At 42.7% G+C, this 19531-nt stretch overlaps 1 protein-coding gene across 4 annotated transcripts in view; it reads left to right on the forward strand.

Annotated features, from left to right (window-relative positions):
* Positions 1-19531, forward strand: part of CRB2 (crumbs cell polarity complex component 2) — a 77785-nt gene that overhangs the window by 24661 nt on the left and 33593 nt on the right. For 2 of the 4 annotated variants that reach the window (XM_075112111.1, XM_075112112.1), the window contains 3 exons: positions 1782-2118; positions 2802-2974; positions 9062-9211. Coding sequence is in view for 2 of the 4 variants with exons in the window: in XM_075112110.1 (XP_074968211.1) it covers positions 9662-9734 (73 nt within the window). In the remaining 2 variants the exon portion in view is untranslated. Of the gene's footprint in view, positions 1-1781; positions 2119-2801; positions 2975-9061; positions 9212-9395; positions 9735-19531 lie in introns of those variants that run through there. The other 2 variants (XM_075112110.1, XM_075112109.1) reach the window with 2 other exon arrangements.

Below are 19531 nucleotides of genomic sequence, written 5' to 3' on the forward strand. Positions count from 1 at the left end.
ATGGCTGTATGATTCCCCAAGTTGTGAGAGGAAATGTAACAGCCCATACAGCTGACAGTATTGCAGGTTGTATTTCACCTTTCTGAGTGAAACGAAGCTGTGAAATCTCAGAAATACTGGGTTGCTGAGTAGTAATTAATCTCCATGTTACATTGTCTGGCCTGAATCAAAGGACATGCAGAAGCAAAGGAAACCCGTGTTTTAACAAGCTTTACAGAGAGGTGAAATAGAATTGAAGAAATTCTAATTTACTTTCATACAGTACAAGTGACAGTGGTTTGTCATTTTCTCAGAACACACTCATGTAAAAGAGATTTTCTCCTTGCTCTTGGATTCCGTTTTTTCCAGAGTCGTTGCTCCACTGACCTTCTCGGGAAGCAGAAATATGCAAAGTCCCTTGGTTCAGAGTCATGCATTAAAAAGACTTTAGGATCAAATGGAGTTTAAATCTTCAGCCAAAGATTTTTTTTTTAAGCACTAATAGGCCCTTATGAAACATCTGTGACTCACTGAACGTACAGGTTAGCAAAGCTAAAGATCCAGAGGTAGATTCATACACTATCATAGAGTGAAACTAAATTTCTGCAGCTGTTCTACTATTACAGGAAGCTCAGCCATCTATACTTTGGCCTGCCTTCTGGTCACAGATAGGACATTTTTCTGAAGTCATGTCCTGTAATAGAAAGAGGAGGATGTAAAGCTGGGTTGGAAGCAGAAAGAGTCATCATTTGCCCAGGTAGTATAGCCAGCCTGGCATATGCCGTCACTGCCAAAGCAAATGAGAATGAAATTGTCAGGTTTGTGCCTTCTGTCTCATAAAGCATTCAAGCATAATAAATGATGCTGAAAAACTGGCCTCGGCATGGAAAACTTCTTTAAAGATACAAGATGCTGCTTCTTATTCAGGTATATATGATGTTGACTTAGTTGCAATGGAGTTTTTCAGGGTTGAAATGGATAGTGTTCCAATAAGCTGAGAGTTATCATGCTTCTTTCCAGAAATGGTACATATAATTGGGGAATGGCAAAGCTGATGGCATTAGACATGATTTAAAGTATTAGAATTCTTTCCATGTTTCTTCCCATAGTTCTTGGGAAGTTTCTAGATCCATCCACTAGAATATTTTGCATGCAACCTCATAAGAAGCCTTATGTATCTCATCAGAGAGAGATGCTTTGGTGCTTATTCTTGCTTTTCTTACTGAAACAATTGTAATCCTGAGGAAGCTACCATTGTACTTCTTACCAGGATTTACCAGCGCTCCATTCCTATGGTTGTGCTCAGAAGTAGGTTGGAAAAGTTTAAAACAGTACCGTATGTGTTTGCTTCAATCTGCTGAGGTCACTTTCTACTGTAAGTTTTTGAGTGCTCATGTGAATATGGATTCTTCTGCTTCAGCCTTTGCTGCTGCTGCTTCCCTTTCCCACGCCTGAGGCCTTTGGCAATGTAGTCACAGGGCTGATTGCTCTTGAATGCCAGCATGAGCAACAGAGGCCCTCAGCTTAAAAGTGCTCCATGTAGTAAAGTGCACAGTCAAACTGCACCGTTCGCCCTGATTCAGTGTGTTGTCATCACAGTTGATGTAACGTGCAGCCAGATGTGGGTATCACATCTCCTTTTGCCTGTTGTAACAAGAAAGCGATATTAACCTTGTGCAATGCAATGGATTGTGTATATGAAAGTTGATTATATCATAGTTGGACTTCTTGACTGTAAATCAAGATTATAGACTGTGTTTTAATTCAGCATGCTATAAAAGCTTCATTTTTCTTTCTTTCAGAGGCCATCAAGCAGATTTTGTTTCAGACATATTGATGAACTCCCGTGCACATTCAGCACACCAGTTAGAAGAGCTAAAGATTCAAGCACTTGTGTTGCAGATCAATATAACCTTCTGCAGAAGCTCAGCAGAAGCTTGCCTGCTGTTGCAAGTAGAAAATGTACATAAACTATGCTCCCTAAGAGAAATGGAACAAACCAGATCTTCCCTCAGGGCAGAGAGAAGTGCTGAATCCCTAAAAACCTCTGCCTACCCTTCTCTCTGGTCCAGTTATGCAGTTAGAAGCGGATGTGTGGGACTGGGCCTGATTTAAGTCTGCAAGAATCACAGAATTAAGGTGGGTATATCTTTGGAGTTTATTTTTTACTGTGTCTTTGAATTAAAGTTTGATTTGAGATTACTGGTATCTTAAGACCTGTAACTGATGACTCATAAACATTCACTCTTCAAAGTCAGGAAAATGCTTAGTATATTGGTACAATTCACCTGTTGTATTTATCATAACTGATGTTGAGCTGTCTTTGTCAGGGAATGTATATTTCTGTAACATCTAATTGCATAGGTCCCTAGTCCTTGATGTTAGTTTGCAGTAATGCAGCAGTACTAATAGAGAATGAGAGAATTAACCAAATGTGGGATTGTCTCTCAGCTCAGATTGTTCTGATCTGACATTAGTGCTGCCAGATTAGTAGTAATGTAGTTGGTCATCATAAAAACCTTTATGTGCCAGAGGGAAACAGTCAGGAGTACAAGTATATATGCTAATTAAGTTAAGTTTGCTTATTAAGTTAAATTTGCTGCCTTACGTGGTATTTTCTGCTCTTAAAGAGTGGTCTACACATACAGAGCAGGTCTGGAAGAATTGTTGCCAGTTTGATGACAAGTTAATTACTCAAGTCCTAATTATGAAACAAATTCAGTGCTATTGACATTGGGATGAAGCACCATTTGAACACTATGAGATCAAGCCTGAATGCTGTTAACCATTATCTAAAGATCTGTATTTGTCGTTCTTAAAAGGTTTGTTAAGCAATCTGACAAATGGATGGTGATGGAAACACCAGGATTTAGCATCTCAGCAAAATGAAATGTCTGCCCGCATGCCAGTGCATGCTGCAGTAATCCTTGCAAGGCTGCCAGACCCTCTTATCCACATGACAGCAGATCCAGCAACTTCTGCACACCCAGTTGAGGTAAGGCCATTATTCTGGGGCACCTGTGAAGAAAAAAACCAATTGACTCACATGGGAGCTTCAGTCTGAAAAATTCTTAGGACCGAAGTTAACTAGATGATGTTTGCTACTCTGTGTCACTGCGGCACAGTCAGTGGTTATGGTGTGAAACATGGCCTAGGAAGTCATTATACTGAAAGTAGCTGGACAATATGACCAGCCTGTGAGTCAGGAAACTGAACATAAGGTTGTACCTTTATAGTTGTCCCTTGCTTTTTTGTTGACAAATGTGTCTGTTTCGTGACCTGGATTGGACTTGGAGGTAAAAAGAGTAGTTCTTGAATGGAGTTTTCATTAAGGTGCAAATGCACAAAAGCAAGCCCCACATCTTTGGCTTCTTGAAGAAAATTACTCATTCCTCAACGTTTGGCAGATCTGTGGTCTGCATCCATTTTACTTCCTGCCACCTACTGCGGTAAGAATGTTCAGTTTTTCGCAGAGGCCTCGTTACAGAGCAGGCTGTGTGCATGAAGCCTGTGAGAGACTACAGAGATTACATCTGGAAGGAAAATGAGGCAGAGCTTGCTGATTTATGCAGCATTCAAAGGTGTCATTTCCATGGCAGAGATAGATGTTACATGCAGGACTTTGAGGCTAGTCTCTGCTTCAGAACAGACAGCTCACATGGTGCAGCTTGATGTGTTTGTTTTTCAGGTCCAGGTGGGGGCTTTTCCAAAATTCCCTTTTCCTCCACCCCCATGTTTTGCTTCCACAGGAGTGCAGACTTTGGAGTTACAAGGTTCCTTTCACCCAGGCTCTGCTGCAGGGCATAGCTCCCTTACTTTGGCTCTGATTATAGGTTCCTTTGGTTCTGGCTAAGCATTTAGCTTTTCCCCTGAAGCCTGCTAAGCGCTCTAGGCACCAGCATGACTCCAAGGTTGCCAGCAATGCAGACACTGGCAACAAACGTATGCTAATTCAGAAGGTTGCCTTTCAAAGCTGTTTTTAGGCTGGTAGATCAGCAAACTGCCCAGCACTGCCCTCCTGTGGCTGGAGAGGCTCCGTCTAAGCAGTGATAGCCGTAGTGAGAAGGGGTATTTACAAGCATGTTGGATCATTTTGACAAAAACAGCAGCAAAAAGGCGTCTTAATAGCCAACACAACTTCAAAGCACTCTTAGATCCAGGCAATGTATTGGACACATCTTTCTTCCTGCTATAATATTTTACTGCAGAAAATCTTGCCTGAGACCTTTTTTACACTGTTAGCTGCTTCCTGTTAGCTGATCAACATTCTCATCTTCCCATTGCCAAGAGAGGCCCCTTGGAAGGGATTCACCTCTACCGAGGCAGCTGTAAGCAGTGGAAGAGGATCAAAGGGGTTTCAAGTTGACCTGCAGCGCTCCAGCAGGGTCTCACGTAGATCAAAGGGTACATACATGGTTAGAGCCTGAGTTCTGTAACGTCCTTTAGAGAGAGCTTGGCAGAAGTATGGCCCTGTCTTTACTATGGCCTAGTCTGTGTATGTTGTGAATGGGCTTATATGTTGGAGAGGAAGCTATAGGTACTGTGCCTGTAGTGGATATCCTTGTTACGGTTCTTACAATTCGTTCTTTTTTGGAATGAGGCATGTAATGAAGATGTCTGCACAAGCAGCCAATATTGCCAGGCAGAGTAGGTGATTTCAGAATACAGGCAAATCTGCTTCCATTTTGTCCCCTCAAATCCTAATCCTAGATCTCCCATAGTCTGCAGACAAATACAGGAGTCATCCGAGAAATTGCTGGTGATCCTGATTAGAAAAAGTTCTGCTTAGGATGTCATTGCTCTGTAGAGGTGGTATTATTTAAAGAGGACCAGGTGTTGCCCCCATTTCTCAGTTAAGGCGGGATTTCATTGAGGTTTTGTTTGCTGTTCGTAGCTGTATGACTGACATAAATCGTGCATTTGAGCCAGGTCACTGGTGCATCACGAGACTGAGAGTCCATTGCCACAGGATGGCGCCGGATGGCCAGGCTTGCAGGGCCGGGTGTGTGGGAAGAGTTAGACCCCAAACCTACGCCTATGGGATGCGTATGCTATATTCAGTCTTAACCCACAGAGATACTTCCTATGAAATTCTCATAAGCAAACGTTCCTTCTGCCTCTGTCCTGCTGGACTGTCAACCCTCTTCTTCCTCAGCACTACAATTTTATCAGAAATTGATTGTTGTGCTCCAGGAAAGTGAGACTGGGTCACAACTCTGACCATCCATTACATTATTCTACTGAGTTGCTGCACAGCAAGAAATAGCAACCTTTCTGCTCTTTCTTGTCATGCCGATTGTTTCATTGCCATTACCTGGGACTGACCAGTGCCATATGCTTATTGCTCTTACCAGGCAGCATGACTGACTTGCCATCAGTTCTGATGAGCAATGATAGGAAACTACATTTATTGTGTCTAAAAAGTGTAATTGAGATGTCTTGGGTCTGGAAACTTTGTGTGATTTCCCACCCCCACCCCCCCACCCCCCCAAGTTTTAACAGCAACTTTAAAGTTTTGACTCAAAAACAAAACTCGTCCTTGGCCCTTCTGATGCGTGGACGTTGCAGTAGGTCTCATAGTGTTCAGTGGCACAGTCCTACAGCATTTCAGGATGCGTCTAGTTGCATTCGTTTGGTAGTGCTGGTGATAACAGGAATTTCTTTTCAACTCTCCTGTTTTCACAAGCAAAACGGCCTTTGCTTGAATTGTGCAGTGCAGAAGGGCCATCTAGTGGCCAGATGGAAAAGTGGTGACAATGCATGTTCCGGACAAAAACTTTTGATTATTACAGGAAAGAGCCAATTTCGAGTTAGAGAGTGGACCCCGGAGAACCCTCAAGCACTGCATCACAGAACTGCATTTGAACTTTTCAGTACAGAATTGGCCTGTGAGTCTGTAGGCTTCAAATCCCAAAACCTGAACTTTTTAAAAATATACCTGGCACTTCGCAGCAGTGATTGGGAGCTGAAGAGCGTACTGAAGCAGTAACGTTTTGCACAATGTTTTTGAGTGGTACTGGAAGTTTGTTTCTTAACTAGCTCGACTTCACAAGTTCTAAGCCTGCAGGCACTCTTAGTATGGGCTCCTTTGTTTATGGTGGTGCCTAAAAACCCTCCAGCGATGAACCTGGGGAAAAAAACGGAAGATTTTGATGCTGTTAGCTTGCATTGTTCAATTCAGAAAAGTAGGTCTGTATTCAGTGGTGAGGTTCCAGTACTGTCAGGAGGGAAGGTGAGGCTCTGTCCTCCAAGGCAGGTGCAGTATGTCCGTATGACAGGAGGTAGGAATGCCTTTATTCTTACCAGCTTCTGTCCATGAAGTTGGCCGTCATATCACACATCTAAGCTGTAGTATCCAATCTGTAATAGCAGGATTATTTTAAGCCCTGTGTGAAGAAAGATTGTGAAACACATGCAAGAATACATTGTTCTTTGAATGGAAAGCGCAAACTGTTTTGCTGAGGTACTTGGCTGCGCAGTTCATTCTAAACTCTTTGTAGAAAAACGTATAGGATTGTTTTGTGAAAAGTATAGAAAAAGCTATAGAATAAGAAGACAGAAAGGTTCTGCAGAGTACCCCAGACCTGCTCTCTCCCTTTTCTCTTAATCCGTCTTGCCTACTGCTGCCCCATTTTCATGGCATGCGTTTCCGGCTTGCAAAGTTTCCTGCCGCCTGGCTGAGAATAGAAGCCTTGCTGTTTTGCTGTCCTTAAGTCTCCTGTAATGAGTGTTACACAGATGAAAGCAGCTGTGTCCTTTGGCTCTAGTTTTAATACTATGTTAAGGAGCAGATTATACTGACGTTGAACTGCAGCGATGCGGAGGTAGCACAAACCACGGCCAGTTTGGGGAAGGCTTTAGCAAGGATGACTAAGGGCTTGGAGCTTATACTTTAGATAACAAGTCCACCCAGTTGTGCTCCTTTGGAAACATAGTCAAGCCTAACAAATCAGGGCCTTAACAGAGTTGCATTAGGGTCCTTTAATTGGACTAAGCTGCTTAATACCCACATTGGCTTTTGTGTGCCCAAGGGTGCAGCACAGAAATGGTCTGCTACTTACGCTGGCAAAATCTCATGAAATTGCAAACATGAACGCTGAAAAAATTAAATTCTAATATCCTCACAGGTAGACACTGGAGTAAGGTATTTAGATTATTATAAGGAAGTCGGATGTCTTGATCTATGTGGTCTTCATTAGCTTGGGTTTTCAGCAACATGAAATGAGCCTTAAGTCCTGGCAGACCATTTATATGTGCTAGCAGTTAACAGTGGTCACAGAGAGCAAGGGAACACTTCTTTCAAGAGGATCACACCTCGTAACCTGCTCCAACCCCAGAACTCACAGTACGTGTGTCCTGGCAGCAGTACAGGCATGAGAGTCTCACCTCTGTCTGTGGAAGATTTTGGCTGGGATCCGTATACTGCTGCCGTTTCCCAGGTTGCTTAAATCAAACCCTGTTGTGACAAATGCATGAAACGGTACCTTCAAAAAGGTACCATTCGTAGCATTCCTGCCTGTGTACTATTATTGACATATTGCCATGTTAGCAGTGGAACCCATCAGCATTAACTCGACAGAAAGACCAAATGAAGACACCAGAGTAAAACTCAGTCACTAGCCCAAGAAGCTGCTGCTTGAGGCATTGTCTCCAATGGACGGAGAGACACCAAGAATGTTCCTCTCTGGAGCTTTTTCATTGTTCAGCCTCTGCCAAACTGTTTTGCTCTTTTCTGAGTCCAGCTAGTGTGTAACAAGTCTTTCGTAGCTAATGGCTCCGTCAGGGGTATGAGGTGCTGCAGGCCGTGCAGCACAGCAGTAGCAGCAGACCTGCACGAGACCTAAGCCTCTGTGGGAGGACCTCCACTTTCTTACGTGTGGGATTTGTTACGCTAATTCTGTTTTATGAAAGTTGAGCATGTCATTCAGGTAGACATATGAGCCATAAATTACTGTGGATAGTTTTATTTCCTAAGCGTTGTGAAGTATTGCTCTGGTCAACTCACAGAAGTGGCTGTACTCAGCGGAGGAAGAGCGGTGGTTTCTTGCAGTGTAAATTGTGCGATGAATTCATATGTATTTGCTTTGATTTGGAAAAGGTGAGGTGTTAGGAGGATAATTCACACAGGTGAGGCAAAAAATTTCTGAGCAGAGAGGTTCTGCACATGTCAGCTCTTGGTTAAGTCCCCTGATAGCAAAATGAGCATCTAAAGAGAGAGAAATGAGTTCCAGATGGTTGTGGTAACTGGCACGAAACTAATACTGTGGCTGATCTTGAGAAAACAGACTGAAGACACCAGAGATGAAAGTGGGGGCAGGGTGGTCCAGATAAGGTTGATAACACATGATATATCATCTTTGGAGCATTCCAAGGCAGGGCAGTGAGATGAACCATTTGTTCCTGAATTGCAGTGGTTTGGTGGTGAAAGCGCTTTTGCTGTGACTCTTCTGCTTTTTGCACTGAAGGTAAAAACAACACAGTAAATATCCTGTTTCCCTGCACGTGGCCCATCAGCCTCTGTCTGCTCTGCAAGGATGCTGAGATAATATAAATTACTCATTGTAGGATTGCTGCTGTTTTCATCACGTGTAGCCTAGGCCTACCTGCACCGATTCCTTGCCATCTTGCATATTTCTTGCATAAGCTAGGAATTTGTGTGGCATCCTACCTGCCTTCTATTTTTAGCTGTCAGTGGAAGGGTGAGGCACTGTACGTAATTCTCATTATGGTTAATTTAATCCAATTGTGATGGGGGTTTAGAGGTACTTAGTAGGTCACAACTGAGTGTGGATTGTCTTTTTCCAGTTACTCTCATAAAACAATGGACACCGATAATTTTTTCCACTTCTAAAACGAAATGCATGCCTCTAAAAGTGCTGATGTGATTTGGTGCTTGTGTTATGCAGATAAGAATGGAGAAAAGAGAGTTCATGTACAATTTGTGGGTTCATGTGTCTTGTGGGTTCACATGTTTCATGATGTATGAGAGGGAGCAGTAAAGGCTAATGTGGACCACCCCTGCTCTTTGGGATTAACAGTGTGCTTTTTGTCTTTTGTCTTATTTTCTCTTTGAACAAAGCAGCCTCTATCAGAAGATTGCGATTGATCCTCATCTGGAATTTGTCTGTAAATACAGACTGATACAGAAGCCTGCATCCTAGAAACGACCCCAGGCCACCTCAGTCCCCAAGCCAGTTCTGAGCGCCTGTCACAGATACGGAGGAGACACCAGGTTTGTTTTCTTCATTGTATAGGGGGAGTTCAAAAAACAGAAAGCAGAAGACCACACAGGGTCTTTTTTCCCTTTTGCCTTGTACTGTGAGTCTCCCAGTTCTTCAATTTCTCACTGCCTTTGACAGCCTAGGCTTTGTTCAGACGCGGACCTGTAAGCCCTCCAGCTGCTGTGCCTGTAAATCCGGCTTGCTTTGCCCTGTGCAGTTCAATCCGTGAGATCCAGGCAGAGTTTTCTCTCTGTTCCTGGAACGTGAGGGAAGCATTTGAGAGTGGACAGGGACTCTGTCCACTGTGTTAGTGCTAGTCCCCAGTCCGGCAGAGCATGGAGCCAGTGCCTGTAGTAGAGAAAATTTGCCGAAGTCCGTGATGTGGGGAGAGCTGGTGTTTGCTAGCTTCCAGCTACTGCTTCTCCCCTGAGGTTTTTAGAACGGCCACTCTTAGACCTGTCATGGAATTAAAGAAAACTACATCCAGGGCGTACAATGCTGCTCTCCTGCTGCTACTTTTCCTCTTATTCACGGGTAAGTTTTTGTCTTCTGTGCCTGATTCTTACCCAGCTACTATGCAGTAACTTTGATCAAATCTGTGACCTGGCCTTGTATTGCAAAGGTAACTGAACAAAACGTCACACTCTCAGTTAGATTTGAAGTCTGAAAACTTCTTGTCTGGAAGATAAACACGCATTTCATTCTAGATATGTTTTTACTTCTATTTATTTCTTGCCTCCTTTCATCTTTCTCCCTGTGCACATGTACGTATGCATTTATTCACAAGAACTAGAAGTGTGTACACTTCCATGTAATTAAGTATTCAGCTATTATAGTAACCATTTTCTCCATTGAAAAGTTCTGAATTTTACAGTTTTGCCCATACAGAAGAAATGCAGAGCTTTATTTCCATTCTATATGCTTTAGAAATACATTTAGGCAAAAGAGGGGTGTACCTAGGGGAGTATTCTTATACACTGAAGTGCCAGATACCTCTGGTACAAACTGTGGAGGAAGAAGACAGCACATGAGTATTCTCACTTAGAAATTTGGAGAAAGCAGATACATCCTGAAAGTGCAAGAAGTGATGAGGTAACAAAAGAGTCTATCATACTGATGGAGGGGTTTGGTTTGTTTTTTCCACATTGAAAACTTATTTTGTAGCCAAATAATATACCTGAGTATACTGGGATTCTTCAAATTCACATGAACCTGTCTTTGGGCTCCAAAAGTTACCTGTTACACAATTTCTTATGCTCCCTGAAAAATAGATTTCTCTGTTTCTTCTGGAATGGGTGCCGGGAGATCTGCTGGGCCTAGACATCTGTTTTAGTCATCTAGGGATTACAAGGTCGTGTCAGGAACATGTCCAACCTTTTACTGGAAAGTACGATTGGGATTGAACCAGCCTCCTTATCCTCTCCTTGGCACTGCCAGGCCAGTATCTGTATATAAAAGTTCTGTTTGTTTTCCACTGAGCTAGAACAGGAATGGTCAATGACACGAAGAAGTGAAGGTAGAATAGAGAACATGCTGAAAATAGTCAGAGTGACTTTTTTCTGCTAATATCTGAGTTTGGCATTTTCTCACATTCATGGGTGAAGTTTATGCACTTTTTGAGAGTTAGAGAAAGTTTTCAGCTTGTCCTTTGATTCCCCAGCAGTCTCTTTTTTTTTTTTTTTTTTTTCCCCTCTGAACCCTCCCTAAATTTCCTTTGCTCTGGTCACCTCAAACAATGAATATTGAGCTCAAAATTTTTGTCTCGGTTTTTTTTTTTTTCCTCTTCATTGTACCAGCTTCTTTGTCTGGTGCATTTGCACCAAGTGCCTGGAATTCCTCTGGCCACAGGGAAGCAGCAGGACTGTCTTTTGTATCTAGTAACCATAGCTACTGGTTTGGAGTGTGAAGCAATTACGGTGGCTTTGTATTGTGCAGAAGGAAGGCCCATTGCATATACTGTATTGCTCTGTATGTGGCTGCCAGAGAGCCGGCCTGTTTCTGGGGATTTGTGCTGTTTGACCATTACACTGATAGCTTTTCACTTTTGGGTAAAGATCTTTCCTGAAATAGTGATTTGCTGAGAACGTTGTTTTCTTTTGGAGTGCAGGTGGATGCCACATCTTGATACAGCCAGCAAAGCTCAAGGGAAGCAGTAATTTCCATGGCCCTTGCACCTGCTCCTATTCTGCAAGGGGAATTCTGCTAGATTTTAACTGTAGCGAATGGTGGCGTTTATGTAGCACTTGTAGAATTTTAAGGCCATAAGGAAGGGCCTTTTCTTGCCCTTGTAAGGCATATGACTGCTTTTATTTCATTTCTAATTGACTGAGGCTAAATGCCATTGAAGCACAGAGTGGCTAAGTGACTTGTTCGAAGTTTTTAGGAAAACTCTGATTATCCAGATGGCCTGCTGCAAGGCGTAACCATAAGACCATCCTGCAGCCAGATTCACACTATCTCCAATTGTTTAAAATAAACCAGAGGGGCAGTGGTACGGACTCTGCATGTGACTCTGGTTTTACTGCTGCTGTCTGTGTAATGGGCAGAATAGCTCTCACCTTCATTTGTTGAGTTCTAAAGGAGATTCTGGAGGGCAGAACTGAGTGTCTACTCATTTCTGTTCCCACAACTCTAGCTAGCAATGAGCACAGTAATTCACATACCTTTGGCCTGGAAAATGCTTTGGACGCCTATTGAGAGGAACATGTGCAGACAAACCTTTTTTCTGGCAGTTTGCTATCTGCTCTAATGCAAGCTCTTGAGATTAGCTCAGATGTATGGACAATTTGAATCTTACTTCAAAACATGGAAACAAATAAATGAAATCTTTTCAGCTGTTTTGTTGATTGTCATGATATTTAAATAAGAATTGGAAATTAAAGCTTGTGACTCAATCTGATTAACTGAATACACAGGAAACACCCTGTCTCAGTGTTTGATCTGTGGAAATGGCTGAGAGATCAGAGAATGTGTAAACCACGAAGGTCAGCTTGGAGGAGTGTTTACTAAGGGAGAATACTGGGGTGTCATAAGCACAGAAGATCAAAGAGTTACTGTGGCAATATGCGCAATACTATCAAAAAACATAGATTTGCAGCTCCTGTCTTCCTCCAAGTTCTAGAAGCATGATGATAGGAATTACATCTTCAAATCTGTGTTAAAACAGCGAGCAGATAATGAAAACAAGCTAGCTGGCTACTTGTTCTGTGTTAAGAGTAAGTTCAATTCCCTGAAGTGGTATTTCTGGTTAATGCTGTTAATGCCTCTGACCATAATATTGGCACTGCTCAGCCCCGTGGATCGCTGCCCACTGTTTGGCACCGTTCAGCAATTCACTGGGCAAGCTGGGTAGGAGGGAGCCAGGAATCAGCATTCTGCTTCTTTGAGGGGGTAAATATTCTGCGTATTTCACAAGGGGGAACTGAGACACATCTTCTTATGCCTGTCTTAATGTAAGTCTAGTGGTCTAGGCCTTTATAAATTCTTCATTAATATTTTACACAAGTAGACTGTGTAGATATCTCTGGCATGGAAAAGCTCTGTCACATCAAAAACCTAGCATGCAAATGTTGTGATCTGGAACTTGCTGGTCTCCAATAACAAAGAAAAACAATGTAAGTAGTAGGCTGGGAAGTGATGAATGCACAATATCTAAAACTTTGAATAGGAAAACCGCAATCTGAACTGCCTGCAGGGACTTCACTAGAGATTTTTAAATGAATATCCAAACTGGTGGCTGGGCAAGATACTGGGCTTGTGTGCTTAATCTACCAAAACTCTACAAGGTGTATCAAAGGCCGGAGCAATAAGGAACTTTCTAAAATGACTGTTCTGAAAGATGCTATAGGCATTGCAAGGATCCCTAGCATCTTGCTGGGCCATGTATTCTCCGGGCCAGTATTGTCTTAGAGGTGCTACCTGCTGATTGCCAACATTGTTTTTTGATTATCTAATCTTTGAGGTTGTTTTTTTTAATCATATTGTCATGTCTTCCTTCACAGAGATTGTCAGATCTGATAAGATGTTAATCTGAGATGATAATGGTGATGTTTAGATTCAGCCAGCAGATAGTATCTCAGCCTGTGTTTTCACTGAACTATTTCTCCCTTTCATACTATTTGTGCAAAAATGAAATAATTAAATATTGTGTTGGAAAACTGGAGAGGAAGAACTTGACTCTGGACACCAGGATCTTGAGGGGAATTGAATATACCTGATCTTAATGGTGACATCACCTGAGCATGAGACCAGGACATTCAAAGAAAAGCTGACGGGAAGTGGCTGAGGGGAGGGAGAGCAGCTGGTAGGTGGGAGCAAGCTACTTGAGCAGAGCTGCTCCTGATGGCTGGCAGAGGTGATGAGCTGGGGCAGCTCGGGGGCTTAGTGGTTGTGATCAAACATTGGTATTTTGGAAAGTTTCCCATGCCCACATCTGATATTCTGAGTTTGAATAGAAAAGCTCGCTGTTAAAGCAGCTGTCAAAAGATGCCCCTTACCATGTTAAACAGGACAAGGAACACAGGTTATGGAATATTGTAGGCTAGGTGTAAACTCAGTGCCATTATTAGCATTTCATGAGCTTGTCTGTAGCCCTAGAGAATTTCAGGGTCTTGTTTTCTGATGCTAGTATTACTAGGAGCAGGTGCTTTGCTCAGGTCTGGGAAGAAAGGGTTTAATCTCTGTTTCAAGAAGGAAATAGGGCTTGTAAAGCTGCCTGAAAAGGCCTGGTACGTTCCCTGGACAGGTAACACTGAAAGCACTTTCTAAAGAAGGATTTGGTTTTATTCTGCCCGTGGCTTCCATAGCAGATATGCTACCCTTCCAAAGTTAGCACGGTGGGGAAGAGCGAGGGTGAGCAGCATGAAAGCCCCTTTTCAGGCCTGTCCAGTCTTCCTTCCTGGTGTGTGGATCCTGGGAACAGGCCATGGTGTGTACCCTTTCATTAATCCTTTACACTGACCAGGATAGGGAAAGATCAGCAGAGGTCAGCAGGGATTTACTAATATAAGCACATGCCTTCCTGTTGTCATGGAGACATAACTCTTTCCATTCCTTTATTCAGAGTTTATTTAGTAGTTGTGTTACTCTGATATTTGAGGTGGAGGGGTTCCCTTTCTATCCTTGGCCTCAGTATCTTTCTTGAGCAGGAAATGTGCCAGTGTGATTAGCAGGAGCACAGCCTGACTGGTAAGAATTGCATCAGGCTGGGCTTTTGAGCATTCACAGTTTAGGCACTGGGAGATTCCTCTGGCTCAGTTATTATTGGGTGCAGTTGGAGGCTGCAGCTGGGAAGCCTGCTGTTCTCACCTCTTGGCTGTAAATTGTCTCTTTTCCACTAGTAGTGAGTAGGGCAGGTGAAATACACCTGAAGGAAGCCTCTTTCTCCACAAGCCTGCAGCGCCTTTTTGTAAAAGGTGTTAGTCATAGGGAGCAAGATTTAAAATAGCATGGGAGTCAAGGAACTCAATAACAAATCCATGCACAAAAGGCCTTTAATACATCATGACTGGGATGACTGGGTCATAATTTTGGAAACATCAATAAATACTCGTAAGGATGAAGCAGTCTTTTCTCAGTGTATCACTAAAACAGCAGGAAAATATCCCAGAGTCCTGCCCATTGCAACTTCTTTAACAGAAAACAAAAGCGCTATGCTAGGAGATGCAGCAGGTAAACTCTTTCTCCTGTTTGGGAATCCTTCACAGTAGTAGGTTCTTGAGAAGAGTGCACATCCCTTTACTCTGCTTGGTTTGTGTCATGGGGAAACACTGTTGGGCATACGTGTAGCCTGGTTACCCCTTAAAAGCATCACAGCTTTGGTCTGGTATTTTATATCCTCTGGTTTTCTGTTTCTTTTTTTAAACTGGACTCTGGGTACTGTGAATTGTGCTGATTTTTCTGGGAGAGAGAAGCCGAAGGGATGAGAAAAGTTGGAGATATGCAGGCTTGATTGTCATCTGTTTGTCATCCTGTTGTCTCAGAAAGCCCCACTTCTGATTGATCCAAAGACAGGAAAGACAATTCCTTTTATCATTAATTAGTCTGGGTAAAAGTGACAGCATACACCACTTCAGAGCCTACCTTCTCCTGCTAGGTATTCTCGGCTTCCTGAGATGATTCAGGCATCTAGGAATGATCAAAGCCACAGCGGGAATGTGTAAAATTGGGCAAGCTTTCAGAGCCTAGAACTTGAAGAAACATATTTCATGTTGTCAGTGGGAATCCAGAAATTCTTTGATTGTCTTTCCTTTTGCTAGACAGTTGTAGTATTTATATTATGTGCGGAAATAAAGTGCCTCCATGTTATAGAGACTGGGAAAATCTGACTTTCTAATTCTGTAATACCTCTAATGTGAAGTATTAACAGCTTTGAATAATTTCATCTTACAGAACACTTGTGAACTACCTGTAACTAATTTTTTAAGTTGGGCAAACTGATACACCAAGTAGAACTGGCTTGCCCAGGCTCACATTTAGTTTTTGCTAGGCCAGGAAATAATATGGTACCCTGACTCTTCTGGCAGTTATGTCTGTGACTGTGAGCATTTTGCTGAGAGATCGTACACTGGAGATAGTGAGAAGGTGAAAATGTACTCTGAGTGCAGGCACATGCATGAACAGGTATTCAGAGATGGGTATTTTCAGTAACAACCACTGACTTCGCGTAAAATTTTTTTGTTTGTGGCAATTATATTGTTCCATTTGAATAACACATTAAATATAATTTGAGGAAACCCAGTAACCAATTGTCAAAATTGTCCTTCAGTAAGGAGGAAACAAGGTAATCTCTGAGCTGATAACCCCAGTGCTGCCGCTTCCCTGTTGGAATTTTAAGTGACCATTAAGAGCACCTTTAAGGTAGTTATCAGTGAAGCACTGAGCATCTTCCAGGAGGTGGGGTGCGTCCCCAGCTTGAGGGCACCTGTCCTCAATCATAGTTTCCCAAGACCTTTTAAAAACAAACTTGTGAAAAGCAAAGCCCCAGAATAGAAGCCAGTGGGTAATGCTAGAGCAGCATCTCGCAAGCGGTGAAGTAATAAAATGACCGAAGTTCCTTCCCCTGTGCACTGTCTTAGCGACTCGTAATTGGTGTCTAATAAAACCTTCTGCCAGCAGAGCTGACATAAAGTCAGGATGGAGAGGGGAGGCTGTGAAAGAAGTTACTTCAATGCAACTCATGTTGGGGGGGAAATTACCACCGAGATTTCACAACATGTGTGAGATAATGGACAACAGACAAAGTTGAGGGGGTTGGTTTGTTTTTTAGAGAAAAGGACAGAAACCTTGCTACAGCTCCCTGAGAACCTCCCCCTCCTGCACTGTCTTTATCAGTTCCCACAGCTCGCCCTGCCAGGGCAGCGCAACAGCATTTTGTCCCGGTTTACTGAAGTAAGAAATTCCTCAGAACTCTCTAGGAGAGAGACAGTGAACTACAACTGGGGGATCTTGGATTGCCCAGCGTCTCATTATTTTCAGATTTCTCTTTTTATGGCCAGAAAACTTGCTGTTGCAAGTTTTATACCTTTATACTAAAGGTATAAAGTATAAACTTATTAAAGCCAATTATTAAAACAAAGCCTGATGATGCAGCTTGTTTGCCTTAAAGTGATACAAAAGGTCACAAACCTGGTCTTTTTTGGAAAATCTTTGTCATCTACCTTTAAAGTGTAAAACCAGTCCTGTCCTGACAGAGCTCAATGAATGCTTTATATGGGACTCTGTTAGCCTTTGAAGTTCCTCCTAATCCACCCCTAAACGCCTGGAACGTATTCTTCAAGGAAAGTGCAGTCTTCTCCAGTTTCATTTCAGAGTAGGGTTGCAGGATGGTATGACCATAACATATTTGTTATGGTTTTTTCACTTACAAGCATCATATTTTTCTTCTGAAAAGTAAAGGAAAAATCCTGAAAGTCATTGTTAATCCAGCAACAGCTACTTTTATGGAAAACTATAAACTCTTGTCATTCAGTGACTTCTTTGACCTGGTCTTCACCATTGTCATGAAATAGCACAGTCTGAATTACATGTTTTCATGGTTGATACATTCTGCAGCAGGAAAAGCTAATTTATTAATGATTTTTATTAGCATTTGGTGCATATTCATATGCTATTCACATTAATATAATCTATTCCAAAATTGAGAAGAATTATTGGATGCCTTAGGACTGATGGCTGAAAAGAACAAAACCAGAGCTAAAACCATCATGAATGTTCTTTCTCAAGCTAGGTGGTAGTCTAAGTCTTTGACACCCATTCAGTACACTGAATTCTTGCAGAATTTCCCGGCGTTTAACTTCCCAGCAACATCACAAGGGTCGTACTCACTTCTCACTGCTGAAATCCCCCTTTCTGACATCACTCTGGAGCAAATTCTGTTTTGAATTAGTGTCTTATTTGTGGTGACTTATTTAGCCAGAAGTTTAGCACTGCCACTGAATGAATATTAGGATTATACTGTATTTACACAGTGGCATGTTTTGTCCTTGGGAAATATTCCAGTATTAGTATAGGCACGCTATATGCAGGGAAGTATATGATGTAATCTTGGAGTTAGTGTTGTTAATACGCCCGTAACCTCCACTGAGTAGGGCAAGCACGTGGGTAATTCTCTGCAAGCTGCAGTTCAGAGAGTAATTTGAAGTTATTTAGATATTGTTTCATTTCTAGTGATTTACACTGCAGTATTCTCAGCCTGCTTCATGTGTGCCTTACCAGTAATGCTGTGTTACTTTTGTTCCAAAAAAGGAACATTTTCCTCCAAAATGAGGTCCTGCTGAAGTCATCGCTTGTAGACATAATTAAGGTAATATTTAGTCATAGAAAGTAGCTAAAACTAGTACAGTAACAATGCAGGAATTTCTCTGTGCAGTCGTGTACGTTGCTAGTTATTCGCCACAGACGGCGAGAACACGTAACTAGTTAATCAGTGCAGTTGTTCATGATCGTAGCGAGCTCGGGGGAGGCTGGCGTTCTCCCTGTTGCTATACTGCTGTTCTTTGGTAAGCCAAGAGGGCCTTTTGACTTTTTACTGAAGCTTTGTGTTTGCTTGACTTGGTATCTGTCTGTAGACCAGCCCTGTTGTGTGTACAGGTTTGTGGGTGACCGTGGGGCCATACGTTTGTCACCGAATCTTTTTGTAATGGACAGGCATTAATGACCAACGTAGCTTACTGAGCTTTGCAGTCATATGAGGAACCAAAATAGAGAAGGTAAAAAAAGGTATGTCTGTTGTGGAAGAACTTTGGAAAAGACAGGAAATAGCAAAGGGATTTGATGTTCATCTTTATTTGCAAGAAGCATTTAGGCTGTCTACTTACAATGCTAGCAGAAAAGTACGCATGTAGCCTTTGAAATGACTTCAGCCTGTCTACACTAGCAGTGCTTGGTGATTCTGTTGAAATGTGAAATTTTTTTGCAGATGGAGCCTGCTGCAAATTCTGAGTTCTGAGTCCTGAACATGCAGTGGATTTGGTCTCTTTTTTTAATCACAGACTGTGGTCCTGGCCTGTGGAAAGTGCAGGCTGGGTCTGGTTACTCATTAAGTGTACAAAGGCTTATATCTCCTGCCTAGTAAAGCTCTTTTGCGAATAGCTTCCTCGGCTCCCACTCTAATTGCTACAGAGATTCCAGGCAGATTCCGTCATCCTTGTTTTCTGCCTGACTGGGAATCTGAGAATAAAAGGGTTGATGGCAGAATAATGAGATTGCTGGACAGTGCAACGCTCAGCAACTCTCCCCAGCATCACATGAGAGAGGAAGGGAGGGGTGGGCAGTAGAGATGATGCTGGGAAGAGAAAGGGCTGTATAAATCCCCAGCACCCTCCCTCCCCCATCAACTCTGCCTCTTAAAAGAAGACTTAGAAACACTGCAGTCTTCTGGTGGGAGGAATTTGGGGAAGGTCAGGGCAGGGGCAGGCTTTTGTAAACCAGTCTCCTATAAATCCCTTTCAGGCCCTGAAGTCGGATGCCTCCACCTTCAGGTACAAAGCAACTGAGGAGCTGATGGGGCAGTGAGTTGATAGAAAACCACTGACACAGATTAACTACTGGGTGTGTAGAAGGTGCACCAGAGCAAGACAAACATGACCAAAAATGGGCTGGAATAATGATGGCATGAATGTGAGAATGTGTAAGGTCAGCTGAGAAGTGATGCTGTGGTGTGTGATCCTGGCAAGTCCTTAGCATGGCGCATGGCACGTTAAAACATTTCTCAACCAGCAGGAACGCAGCAAGGGCCTAGGGCGCTGAGCTGTGGCTAGTGTCAGAGTAACTGCCCGCACCCCACCTGCAGTTTTGCGGAGTTTCCCAGAGAGCGTACAGAAGGCAGCAAA

This window comes from Phalacrocorax aristotelis, chromosome 17 (genome assembly GCF_949628215.1).
Source record: "Phalacrocorax aristotelis chromosome 17, bGulAri2.1, whole genome shotgun sequence".
Taxonomy (NCBI): Eukaryota; Metazoa; Chordata; class Aves; order Suliformes; family Phalacrocoracidae; genus Phalacrocorax; species Phalacrocorax aristotelis.